Below are 14012 nucleotides of genomic sequence, written 5' to 3' on the forward strand. Positions count from 1 at the left end.
TTTGGACCATGTCCATCACCTTCCCCATCACTCAATCGGTTCTTGTGTATCTCTGAACTCGAGATTAGGTCACAGGTACATTATACACTAGTGAGAAATACAGGATGCTAATGAAATGTTCTTCCGGTTCTTGTTTGACTTGTAATGGCAATCTTGACAAAGCCAGCATTTGCATGCTGCTCTGACTTACGATATTGGCTATCCTAAGTGCATGCCGATAATATCAAAGACCATCTCTGTAACCTACTCGCAGCTAAAGAAGGAATACCTTTATACAGCTCACAAATTGTCATCAAGGGTCAGTGATCCATCAACAGAGTAAAATAACGCCTATAAAGATCGTGGTGGAACCCACTGTGTCATCTCCTTCGGCTCCATGTGTAAGCCACCTTTATCGATGATGTGATTCAGGTAATTTATGGAATTCTTGAAAATGTCACACTTTTCCTTTTTAAATTGGAGATTATGGCGTTGTAAACATTTTTTGAAATCTTTATTATTGTCACAAGTAGGCTTACATTAACACTGCAATGAAGTTACTGTGAAAAGCCCCTAGTCACCACATTCCGGCGCTTATTCGGGTACACAGAGGGAGAATTCAGAATGCCCAATTCACCTAACAGCACGTCTTTCGGGACTGTGGGAGGAAACCCACGCACACACAGGGAGAACGTGCAGACTCCGCACAGACAGTGACCCAAGCCGGTAATCGAACCTGGGACCCTGGTGCTGTGAAGCAACAGTGCTAACCACTGTGCCGCCCCATCAGAGTACCTTCCAAATTCTTCAAGTGTTCCTGTTCAATATCATCTAAATAACATTGCACCCCATGTATCAGAATTTGATTCACGGACAGAAAAAGAGCAGGAGGAGATGTTATTGCAAAAGGAAGTCGCCTGTAACAAAACAGACCTCGATGTGTCACGATAATGAGTAGTAGCTGTAATCTTGCAGCCACATTCATTTGTAAATACGCCTGTGAAAGATCAATTTTACTGAATTTCTGTCCGCCAGAAAGACCAGCAAACAAGTCTTCGATCAGCGGCAGTGGATAGTCATCTGCACACAACACCGGGTTAACAGTTGTTTTAAAATCTCCACATATTCTCACTGAACCTGTGTGCTTCAGTACCGAAACTATTGGTGTTGCCCAATCACTTGTAGCAACTTGTTCAATGACTCCTGGTCTTTCTAGTTCTTTTTCAGATTTTTGGCCTACGGTACGGTTCTGGCTTCGAGACATTTTGGTGGACCGTTTGGCTTGATCTTTAGTTGCACTTTAACTCCAGTCATTGAGCCCAGTGAATCTTCAAACAATTTCTCATATTTCTTTAGATGTTGTTGCAGGTCATTATTTGAATCCACTAGTTGATTCATCTCTTCCCATTTGAGTTGAAGCTTTGCCAGCCATGCCGGCAAATAAAACAGGAAAATTTCCAAAGACAACATGGCGAGGCAACTCCACTGTTTGACCATTTATTTCTACTTTCACCATAAGGCACCCTTTTAATAGTACAGCCTCATCTGTGTACGTCCTTAGGTTCACATTTGATGGTTTTAAAGGCTAACCCTTCAATTGTTAAATATAAGTTGTCTCAGGTATTAAAGATACAGCTGTGCTTGTGTACACCTCCGTTTTAATTTGGCGACCATCAAGTTTTGGAAATGCCCAGAAATATTGGTGATCGCCCTACACTACAATAAGCCTAATTTCAGCCTGAAGTTGCTCAGGTATGTCACCTTTTGAGTGGTCTTGAACTTTGTCTCTTAATTTATAGGCATAACTAGTCTGCTTAGATGAATTTTTTCATGCATACTTTGGTGTTGATAAAGTTTGCTATGCCCAGCATGCTTTTGCAATATGGCCCTTTTTACCACAGTTTTGCACTTACGTTCTCTACACCAGCATATCCCCGCTGAGTGTCCAGACTGTGTACATCCATGACATGGTTTACCCTTCCAGCCTTGTTTCTTGTGATATCCATTTTGTGGACCTTCACTCCAGCCCCTATCTGTTAAGCTTCTTTTGTGGTTAGCTTCATTGGCGTGACAACTTCCACAGCAGCTTGGAGAGTTAAATCACTTAGAGTAAGCCGCTTCCTCGCAATAGCTTCACTGCGGAGTCCACAAACCAGCCTATTACAAACAGTGTCATCAAGTGTTACACCAAACTCATAATATTTTGCTAACCTTCTTAATGTCACTATGAATTGTAAAATACTTTCACCTTCTTCCTGACTACGGCAGTGGAAATGAAACCTTGCTGAAATTAACAACGCTTTAGGTGAGAAATGCCCTTCTAAAATCTTTCATTCGTTCGAGGTCCAGGTCCTCTAATGAACACGCCGTTAAGAAGAAACTGAAATAAGGCGAGTTGTGGAGGGGTGTTGCTGACAGGGGAGTTATGGTTGTTAATTGAGTTTTTTTGTTGTTCTTCTAATATTTTGTGTATATATGGGAAAATGCCTTGAATAAAATATTTAAAAACCTGAAATCAGGAACAAAGCTGTATAAAGATGATTACTGAGGTATGGCATTGTTAATTGTATCAATGCAAATCTTGATGCAAAGCCCATGTGTGTTACATGCAGGGGAGGTACTGGAAAATTAAAGTTTAAAACCCTCAAAACTCGCACCGCGAGTTCGAGGAAAATCTCATGATTTTTTTCAAAGGTTGCAGCGAGAACAGAAATTGTCAGCTGAAGTCCTTCACAGAAATGTAACATTGAATGGCAAAGCAAGTGAGTTTGTGAGGACCAAGCAGGCTCACCTGTCGCATTAAAGGTAAGTGAAAATGGTGTGCTGCAAAGGTCAACCAGTGTGGATCCTTAAGGTCGGCCGGCGTGGGCCGCGAAGGTCGGGTGGTTAGTAAAAGTGGGTCCCGGTGAAAAAGCTTTGAAAAACACTGCATGATAGGACTTCTCGCCCAGTTTTGCTGGATGTTTAAGTTTAATGCCCTTCCGAATTGAGAAAAGCTGTGCCCTTTAGGTCCTAGGGTCGATGTTTCAACCAACTTCCTCCTTTCCAATTCTTTTGTAGGTATGGCAAAATGATCCCCTTATCCACAATGTAACTGAGAATTTTTCTGTTTGCTTTTCTGTGGTTTGACGTTTTCCTGAGTAGTGACCTGTACAAGAGTCGGAGGACTTCAGAATCCCCTTTCCCTCAGCCCGTTAAGCTTCGCGGTCCCTGTAGCTCAGACTCTACCCACTTCAACAGCAAACAAGTTTTCGAACTGTAGTTTTTCTTACTCACGGTTGTGTTCTATTATTTTTTCTTGTTTAAACCCTTCAACTTCGGAAGCTTAATTCGTCTGACGTGTAAGGGAGTTCATTCCTGAGAATCTTTCTCCACTCCAGTTGCTGTCTCCACTGATATTGTCAAAGTTTTTTTTTAGCAATTTGTTTTCTTGCCTCAATCCTCGTCACCTGTTTTCTCCTTTGTCATATCTTTGAGTTTGCCGCAAAGAGGAAAGGTATGGAAGTGTCACATTCTCGGATTCTTACAAACACGATGAGAGGTTTTATTAGGAGATGTTGCTCGTACAATCTAAGTCGGAGAACTGAAGCCTTCGCAAAACACTCTGCTAACGTGACTACAGATCACGTGACGCTTCACCAACAGGGATGTATTCTCTGATACATAACAGTCTAGTAAACTGCCTCGGAACTGCTCCCAATGCATTGGCATACTTCCTTAAATAAGGGTACCAATACTGTACACAGTACTCTAGATGTGGTCTTATCAATGTCCTATATAACAAGCATACCCTCCCTACTTTTGTACACAAATCCCCTCACAATGAATGATAACATTCTATTAGCTTTCCTAATTACTTGCTGTGCCTGCATACTAAATGTTTCCAATTCATGCATTAGAACATCTGGATCCCTCTGCATCTCTGAACTCTGCAATCTCTCACCATTTCGACAATATGCTTCTTTTGTATTTTTCCTGCCAAAATGGACAATTTCATATTTCCCACATTATACTCCACGTGCCAGTTCTTTGCTCACTCAGTTAGCCTATCTATATTCCTTTGTAGCCTCAAGTCCTCTTCACATCTTATTTTCCTACCTATCTTTGTGCCATCAGCAAATTTAGAAACCAAACCTTCGATCCCTTCATCCAAGTCATTTATATAAATTGTAAAAAGTTGTAGACCCAGCACTGATCCCTGTGGCACACCACTCATTACAACATGCCAACCAGAAAATTACCCACTTATGCCCACGGTTTGTTTCCTGTTAGCTTGTCAATCTTCTATCCATGCCAACAATCTTGGGCATTCTCAAGTTTTCATTTCTGAAAGAAGTCATAATCTTGAATCTATTTTTCCTTCTCAATTTCATGCAATAACCCAGGCCTAATCAAAAATCATTTCCCAGACATACCTGTTCCTGTGCCCGAAGGATCATTGACATGGCCTCTACATCGTAGGGATTTTCTACAAGACGTTTCTGAGCTGTTGCTCTCTCACTCATTGTAACAGAAATATCCACTGCCTAGAAGACAAAATACTAATATTACCACATTGAGTGACAGAATTGCTGTGCTTTTTTTCTTCCTTTCAACAATTTTTGTCCTCTTTTCCTGGATGTTGACTCTTCGGCATTTCATCCAAGTGACCAGTGTTGATGCATGAGCCTCAAGGGTTTAATACTGTCTCCTAATGCCATTGCACTGATGCCAAAATGTGTGCTAAACACAGATGATAAACAATGACCATAGGCGATTATCTCATCCTTGAAGGTGCACCAAAGTCAATTGTAGCAGCTCTTGCACTACCCCAGCTAATGTCAGCTAACTCAGCACAGTCTGCTTATTGAGTTTAGAACCTTCCTTGCTGCACACTGGACAAACTAGGTGAGCCACATGGACATGGAGTAGAATTACTGTTTGAGATAAAACGCACCTCCCCATTTCCATTTTTTCCTTTGGACAGTGTTTAATAAAGCAAAATACAATATCAATTAATTCTAACAGTGAATTGACGGATTTATTTTTACAATGTGTGCCTGAAAAATTAGAATGGTAATAGATTTTAAATCTCAATTCCTCTCAATATGTGTACATTTTCAAAAATATAGAGATTTCTACATAAAGGTTTTGCCAGATCTGTTGCACATTGTCGCAAAGTCTCCGAGATCCATTTAAAAAATGAGCACCTCCAGTATGCAGATTAGTTACAAAGAACAAAGAAAATTACAGCATAGGAACAAGCCCTTCGGCCCTCCCAGCCTGTGCCGATCCAGATCCTTTATCTAAACCTGTCACCTAAAAGAACAAAGAAAATTACAGCACAGGCACTAGTTATACCCAGTGTTAAATTGTTAACAACTCAACTCTCACCTGAGTACAGAGATCTGTAAAGACATCATCAGTGGTCTCTTCACTGTCTTTCTCCACCGGAGCCCACTCACCATAAACATTCAGAACCTCTTTCTTCCTGTGCTGTGTGCCAGAGGAGACTGGGAACTCCTTAGTCAAAGCCACCTGGGTTTTTGGTGCTGGCTTCACTGTGGCATTCTGGTGATAAAGGAAGAGTCGATATTAATTTAAAACATCTAAACATTCCTCTTCTCAACAGAGATGCGTTGATGTTAATCATTTCATTAGCTCCACTTCAGTAGGGTTGAAGAGCTAAGACAAGCCCTACGTTCCATAAAGTCATCTCTGAGAGTATAACATCATGGGGTCAAAGTTTGGGCTTTGCTGTCCTTCTGGAAGGAGAAAATGCTGTAATGGATGAATGATTACTACAAATTGACTATAGTATTTTTTTATAAAGCAGATTTCAGTTTCAGTGCAATACAAGAATTATAAAAGGATTGCTGAAAAGATAGGCATATTGTTGAAGTTTTTCATCTTGTACGGAACAGTAGAGATGCAAGAATGCCAAATTTAAAAGGGAGCAACAATTTATACTGTATGAGAAAATGGTGCTGATTGGTTGGCAAGTCAACATTGATTGGTTGAGGCATTGCTATGGAGAACGCACCAGGTTACTGTTGTCCTCCATGCTTTAGTTTAATCCAAATAAGATACATTTCCTGGACACGTTCCTTTTGCCTGCAGAGGACAGGTCCCTGTATATGAATATGCGTAGCTTCGAGTAAGTGTAAGTGAGCCATATGGTGAGCCTGCATAATCTTAAATTGGTTGTTAGTGTAATTCCCAGCACACTCGGAATTATTAAGCGTGTGCTGTCCAATCCCAGAATCACATCCAATGTTAGGCATTACATTCGGAGTTTTACAAACTTGGGTTGGTTGAATAGTCAGTTATCTGCCAATTGCGAAAAACTGAAAGGACATGCTCATTTATTTATAAACGTGCTAATTTTCTATATGTTAGAATAATTATAATGCTGAATGTCCAATAACAGCATAATTTAACTTGTCAAACTCTGGTTTTGAAGTCTTTATGGGTGGAATGTACCATTTGATGAAATCTATTGGCATATTATTGCATTTATATTTCTCAATGTATCAGTGGCAAATGTTGAATGAATGCATGTCTCACATTTGACAGGATTAGAAAAAAATCCCCACCATATTATAGTGGAAGCACAGAATATTAGTTCTGTTCTATATTAAGGAAGATATGTACAGTTAACACATGCTAATTAGTATCCAGAGAGGAGGAATCTAAACCACTGGGTTTTTATGGGCAGTTTAGTTGCAAATATTAGAGTTCTCCTGGCCTTGCATACTAAGTGTCATGAAACATCAATTTCAAAGAATACACAAAAATGCACTACTGCAAGCTAAAGGATATATTGTTCAGCCTTGAGTAAGAATCGATTTCCAGTTAAACACAATAATCAGGAGGTTGATGTTCAAGATGTGGGCAGCACGGTGGCATCGTAGTTATCACAGTTGTTTCACAGCTCCAGGGTCCCAGGTTCAATTCGTGGCTTGGGTCACTATCTGCACAGAGTCTGCACGTTTTCCCCGTGTCTGCGTGGGTTTCCTCCGGGTGCTCTGGTTTCCTCCCACAGTCCAAAGATGTGCAGGTTAGGTGGATTGGCCATGCTAAATTGCCCTTAGTGTCCAAAAAGGTTAGGTGGGGTTACTGGGTAACGGGGATTGGTTGGAAGTGGGAGCTTAAGTGGGGTGCTCTTTCCAAGAGCCAGTGCAGACTCGATGGGTCGAATGGCCTCCTTTTGCACTGTAAATTCTGTGTGTCACTCCCTTGCTAAGAGTATGAAAGTGGCACCTCGCCACCTGGATCCCCATTCAAATGTACGACATGGTGTGAAATTCCTGTATTTGCATCATAGGTATTGACTAAACGTGACACAAAGTTTGGGCTGCTGCCAAAAAATAAATTCCGTCACTGAAAATTAACTTTTCATGTGTGGAGATTCATTACTTCAACATTTGATGGTTGCAGCTTTTTTTTTTAAATGCAATATAATTTTTAAAAGAATATATAATTACATTTTTCTCTCTCTCTTAATGCAGTTTTTCCTTTCCTCTAATTTTTCTTTGCTTTCCATCTCTAATTTGACATTGAATTTATTATTTTAATTTACAGTTCCTGGTTCAGACGGGTTTGATTCCGACCTTGGGTGACTGTCTGTGTGGAGTTTGCACCTTCTCCCGGTGTCTGCGTGGCTTTCCTCCGGATGCTCCGGTTTCCTCCCAGCCCAAAGATGTGCAGGTTAGGTGGATTGGCTATGCTAAATTGTCCCTTAGTGTCCAAAGATATGTAGTTTAGGTGGGCTTATGGGGATAGGGCAGGTGAGTGGGCCTGGGTAGGGTGTTCTTTCAGAGGGATGGTACAGATCCAATGGGTCAAATAGTCTCCTTCTCCACTGTAGGGATTCTATGAATTCTATGCGTCAGCTGTTCACTCTGTTCACAGGTCCCACTTGCTTTGTGGAGGCTGCCATGTCATATCCATCTCCCATTCACAAAATGTGCCATGCAAAAGCTCTTGGAAATTAAACGTCCAAGGGCAAGATTAACCAATAGTGGGCACCTACTGTGAATTCTGACTAGTTGTTTGAGGAAATGTTTGAAAGAACATGAGCAAGTTGAAAAATTATTCCTGTATGTAACTTTCATAAGAACATAATCAATAGAAACAGGGCTTGGCCACGTAGCCCCTCAAATCTGCTCCGCTGTTCAATAAGCTCGCGGCTGACCTATCTTTCCTAATCCAACTCTTTTTATGTTATTATATTTATGATGGGTTCTTTGTATGGTTTTAATCTTCTGAAGGGAAATGCAAAATGCTAGTATTATCATTAACACACGCCTGCACAGTTCCCTCCTCTGATTCTTCTGTACTATATTCTTAATAAGAATATCCATTTCAGACATATTTATGATGGAATGACAACAGTGATGCTAAATCCCCCTCCATTGCCCCCTAAAATGATTAACCAAAACTTGAGGTAAAATAATCTGAACTAAGGGAAGAATGCATTGCAGAACTTTATTCTTTTGCTTACAAGTGTGAGTGAACATTTCTGCAAGCCGCTATTTATGTTTGCTATTAATTCTCAATCATTGTGGATACTGCTAGGTAAGACTATCTTGTATGTACCACGAGTTTATACTGGTGGGTTTGTTGATTTTGTGGAAATTAATGCCCATTTTCTGTATCAAATTCAATTGTACTTACAACCAGACACAATGCAGCAATACACATTTTTAATATTTTATTATAATTTTTAAAATATTTTTATTACAATAAGAATAGTTTTTAATTTTTACAAAATAAAACCACATTAACTGCTAAATACACAAATATACAGTACATGAATAACATATTCCAACCATTATCAACCCTATTAACCCGGCACAGTGGTTAGCACTGCTGCCTCATAGTGCCAGAGACCCAGGTTTGATTCTGACCTTGGGTCACTGTCTGTGTCGAGTTTGCACTTTTTCCCCGTGTGTGTGTGGGTTTCCTCCGGGTGCTCCGTTTCTCCCACAGTCCAAAGATGTGCTGGTTAGGTAGATTGGCCGTGCTAAATTGCCCCTAGGTGGGGTTACGGGGATAGGATGGGGGATTGGGTCTAGATAGGGTACTCTTTCAGAGGGCTGGTAGAGACCCGATGGGCAGAATGGCCTCCTTCTGCACTGTAGGGATTTTATGATCCTAACCCCAACCCGTACTAACTAAAAAAACTAAACAAAAAGAAAATCCCCCCCCAGCAACTGATGATGTCTAGCTCTCTGGAAAAGAAACGTCTAACTCTCTGGAAAAGAAAATGAATGGCTGCCATCTCGAGTAAACCCCCTCTATCGATCCTCTAATGGTGTACTTGGTCTTCTTAACATACAGGAAATCCATTAGATCACCGAGCCATGCCCAAAGATAAGCTAACAAGTTTAAGACATGACCAGAACATATAGGAATGATTCGCTGGTCCTGGAGGACACCATTTGCGCCCATCTTCCACGTCCATGAAAAAAACACATCCTAGCCCTAGTCAGATGCTCCCTGTGTACCACCTTAGAAGTGAATCAAACTGAACCTAGCACAGGAGGAGATCGAGTTGACCCTGTATCAGGCCTCACTCCACACCCCTTCCTCAAAAATGAAATGGAAATGAAATGAAAATTGGGCAACGTCCCCAATTGGGCTCGCCTCCCACGGGGGTTAACTGGGAAACATTCACTCTTACCCAAGTTCAATTTATATCCCGAGAAGAAGCCAAAGGTGTTAAGCAACTTCATTATGCAGTCTATGAAGGGAACTGGATTCGTAATAAAAATAACTAGGTCATCAGCATAGAGAGAGACACCCGATGCTCCACCCCATCCTGACAAATGCCCCTCCACTGACTCGAGGAACTCAGAGCTATAGAGCGGGGCTCTATCGCCAGAGCTATTGGAGAAAGTGGGCAGCCCTGCCTAGTACCCCTATTCAAGGGAAAATAGAGTTCAGAGTGTTCATACAAACACTGGCAGTAGGGGCAGTATATAACAGGCGAATCTAGGACGCAAATTTATGACCAAATCCAAACCTTCTAAGAATCTCAAATAAATACTCCCGTTCCACTCTGTCAAATGCTTTTTCAGTATCCAGCGAAACTATCATCACCGGCTCGGGTACTGGGGACGGGGAAGGGATCCCATTTAACAGACGACGTATATTGACAGACAATTGCCTTCAAAATTATATTTGGTCAGCAAGGCTCCAGCCATAGCACTAACGCACTAGCGAGTAGCTTGACATCCGCATTCCAAAGCGAAATAGGACGGTATGAACCACACTCTGTCGGGTCTTTGTCTTTCGTAAGCAGGGAAATAGAAGCTTATGTGAGGGTCGGAGGCAGCGACCCCTGGGATAGGGAATCATTAAACATGTCCAATAACAATGGCACAAACTGTTCTGTGAAGGTCTTGTAGAATTCAATCGGAAGCCATCCGGACCAGGGTCCTTGCCTGACTGCATCAGCCCAAAACATTTTAAAATCTCACCCGGACATAATAGGGAGTCTAACTCACTGCTCAGATCCACCTCAACTGTTGGAATGGGTAGACCGTCCAGAAAGACAGACATGACAGATTTATCTGCAGGGGGTTCCAATTTATAAAAATTGTGGTAAAAGGATTTAAAAACCGCATTGACCTGGGGAGGGATGGAAACGAGGTTACCGCCCAAATAAAGTATCGATGTAATCTCCCGGGAGGCCGTCTGCCATTTGAGTTGGTGAGCCAAAAGACGACTGACCTTCTTCCCGTATTTGTAGAATGTGCACCTGGAGCATTGTAACTGACGTACCGCCACTAGCAGGCACTAGCTCAAACTGGATCGGTAATCTTTTCCTTTTGCCAGTAGCTCCAGAGTGTGATCAGCGAGTACTGGTGGTCCACCTCTAGAATGGAATCCACCAGCCTCTGTTGCTCCAACCTAGCTGTCTTCAACATATACACCCTGCAAGAGATAACATCCCCCCGGAGGGTACGGTAAAGTCACCATAGGCCCAGATGACCATAGGCTGCTTCCACCTTTGAGGGGGGAGAGCTGACTGGCGGTGAGTTAACCTGAGGATCACCATACCACAGGGAAGGGGCAAGGCTGATGAATAACCTCAGCCGGTACGGCAATTGAACTCATGCTGCTGGCCTCACTCTGCATCATGAACCAGCTGCCTAGACAACTGAGCTAAACCGCCCCCTCCCCCACTGAGGACGAGACCACCTTAAGAGCCTCCCGCAACATGGAGGGTGAAATTGAATCAGACCTATTACATTTTATATAGTCATCTATGGCAGTTGTCATACATTCAGAACATTTTTGATCAATTAACAATATGGTATCTAACCTCCAGGGTGGACACTGGGTGAGGCCAGACTCTGGCAATAAATGAATAAAGTGTGGGGCACGGTCCGAAATAACCATTGCTGAGTACTCAGCCACCATCCAAATCAAAAAAATCAATCCAAGAACATGCGTGATGGTCATGTGAACGAAACGAGAAGGCTCTATCGTTCGGGTGCAAATAGTGGCAAGGATCCACCCCTCCCCACCTGAGTCATAAAAGAAGATAGAGCCCTGGTCATCCCCGATGGAACAAGAGATTTAGGCTTGAAATGATACAATCTAGGGTCCAAAACATAATTCAGGTCCGCACCTAAAATGAGCTGGTGTGAGTAGAGGTTAGGGAGGGGACCAGCAGGTACAAAGAAGAAAAATTACAGCAGATCCTCTATCTAAAACTGTCGCCTATTTTCTAAGGATCTGTATCCCTCTGCTCCCTGCCCATTCATGTATCTGTCTAGATACATCTTAAATGACCCTATCGTGCCCGCCTCTACCACCTCCGCCGGCAATGCGTTCCAGGCACCCACCACTCTCTGCGTAAAGAACTTTCCACGCATATCTCCCTTAAACTTTTCCCCTCTCACCTTGAACTCGTGACCCCGAGTAATTGAGTCCCCCACTCTGGGGGGAAAAAGCTTCTTGCTATCCACCCTGTCTATACCTCTCATGATTTTGCAGACCTCAATGAGGTCCCCCCTCAACCTCCGTCTTTGTAATGAAAATAATCCTAATCTACTCAACCTCTCTTCATAGCTAGCCCTGTGGTAGTTAATAAACTAGGTAGTTAATAAAATTTGTATCACCCCAGTTGGGGGCGTAAATGTTGACCACAACACCCACGGTGCTCAACAGGGAACCACAGACCATAACATATCGAAAGTTGGGATCAGCTGTAACGTTAAGAGGAAAACTGAACCCTATTGTCAATTAAAATCACCATACCCCTGGCCCTGCCATCAAAACAGGAATGAAAAACCTGCCCTACCCACCCTTTGCGCAGCCCGGTCTGATCCCTGACACGCAAGTGTGTCTCTTGCAAAAAAAAATAATTTTGGAGTTTAAGCTCAAGATGGGAAAATGCCCTTCACCTCTTCACTTGGCCATTCAAACCCCTAACCAGGTGACCAAACGGATTGGAGATCACCCACCACCCTGTAATCCAGAGTCAGCCATTTCCACCAAGGGGGATTAACCAAGGGACATTGAAAAGGTGAAGCAAAAAGATCCACCAAAGATGGCCACCAAACCAAGGCAAAAGACTGGACAAAGGAAAATCAACAGACACCGTCAGCAAACTACACCCCGCCCCCCTCCTGTCATAATATACACCAGTATATCATGGGGCAGACACACACTGATGGACACACAGTGGGACCAATTAACATACACAACACCGCAGCCAATTACCAGTGAGAACACACGCACTATAAAGACAGGAGACATCAGAGTTCCCGCTCATTCGTGTAGCAGCTAGCTAGGAGCACAGAGCTCACAGCCTGCAACACAGACATTCACCATGTGCTGAGTGCATCAACTGGTTAGGACAAGGCAAAGATCTTTAGTTAAAGCTGGTATCGTATTTACCCACAGTTCAAGTATGTTTAAATAGTTAACCTTTTAATAAAATAGTGTTGCACAACTGCAAGTGTAGGTGACCTGTTTGTGATCCAGAACACCAACACATCATGATACCAGGAGTGGTTGCATACTAGCATTTCTTAGACCTACCTGCAAGTGATCTGCCTTCCGCCAGCATTCCGTCATTCTGCAACATGGACAACATCAGCCCGCCGCCGCCGCTCCGCATCGCCGGCAACCTCAGGGCCAACTGGAAGATTTTCAAACAGCGCTTCCAGTTCTACCTCGAAGCCACGGACAGGGAGGGCGCCTCGGACACCAGAAAGATTGCTCTTCTCCTCTCCACGGCCGGGGACCATGCCATCCATATTTTCAACTCTCTCACCTTTGCAGATGACCAAGACGAGGTTCAAGACGGTTCTCCTCAAATTTGACACTCACTGCAGCATAGAGGTGAATGAAAGTTTTGAACGCTACATGTTCCAGCAGCGTTTGCAGGGTAAGGACAAACCTTTTCAATCCTTTTTAACGCACCTCCACATCCTTGCACAATCTTGCAGCTACGGGCCCGCCTCCGACGCCATGATACGCAACCAGATCGTTTTCCGTGTTCAGTTGGACATCCTAGGTCAACAGCTCCTCAATGTAAAGCAACTCACCCTAGCGACCGCCATTGAGACCTGTGTCCTACATGAAAATGCCACCAGTCGGTACTCCCATATACAAGCGGCTGAAACGGCACGGCAAGATCCCCACGAGGCGGATCGGGTCCAAGTGATTGAACACCTCCAGGGCCTCAGCCATTTCGCGCACTTTTCACGGACTCCCTCCTGTGCTTGTACGCACCAAACGAGGGGACGGCGACATGGAGGAACATAATGCGCAGGCGCGGTGGCGCAGCGAACGTGATGTCACGACGTGCGGCAACTGTGGCTCCACCCATTTAAAGCGGCAATGCCCCGCAAAATCTCGGCAATGCCTACGATGTGGAAGACCTGGCCACTATGCTGCCTGCTGTCGAGCAGCTCAGCTTTCCAATTCATATCGCTTCAGCCAGCCTCGCAGGAATGTTGGGGCAATTCAATCCACGGTCACCGAGTCCGATTCCGACCTCCCACACAGCAGTGACACCGAGGACCCGA

At 43.4% G+C, this 14012-nt stretch overlaps 1 protein-coding gene across 5 annotated transcripts in view; it reads right to left on the reverse strand.

The window, feature by feature from the left end:
* LOC140427763 (uncharacterized) overlaps nt 1–14012 on the reverse strand; it is a 107512-nt gene that overhangs the window by 26840 nt on the left and 66660 nt on the right. For all 5 annotated transcript variants that reach the window (XR_011948631.1, XR_011948632.1, XM_072513393.1 and 2 more), the window contains exons 6-7: nt 5353–5529; nt 4395–4505 (exon numbers count right to left, since the gene is read on the reverse strand). Coding sequence is in view for 3 of the 5 variants with exons in the window: in XM_072513393.1 (XP_072369494.1) it covers nt 4395–4505; nt 5353–5529 (288 nt within the window). In the remaining 2 variants the exon portion in view is untranslated. The remainder of the gene's footprint in view (nt 1–4394; nt 4506–5352; nt 5530–14012) is intronic.

Source organism: Scyliorhinus torazame, chromosome 8 (genome assembly GCF_047496885.1).
Source record: "Scyliorhinus torazame isolate Kashiwa2021f chromosome 8, sScyTor2.1, whole genome shotgun sequence".
Taxonomy (NCBI): Eukaryota; Metazoa; Chordata; class Chondrichthyes; order Carcharhiniformes; family Scyliorhinidae; genus Scyliorhinus; species Scyliorhinus torazame.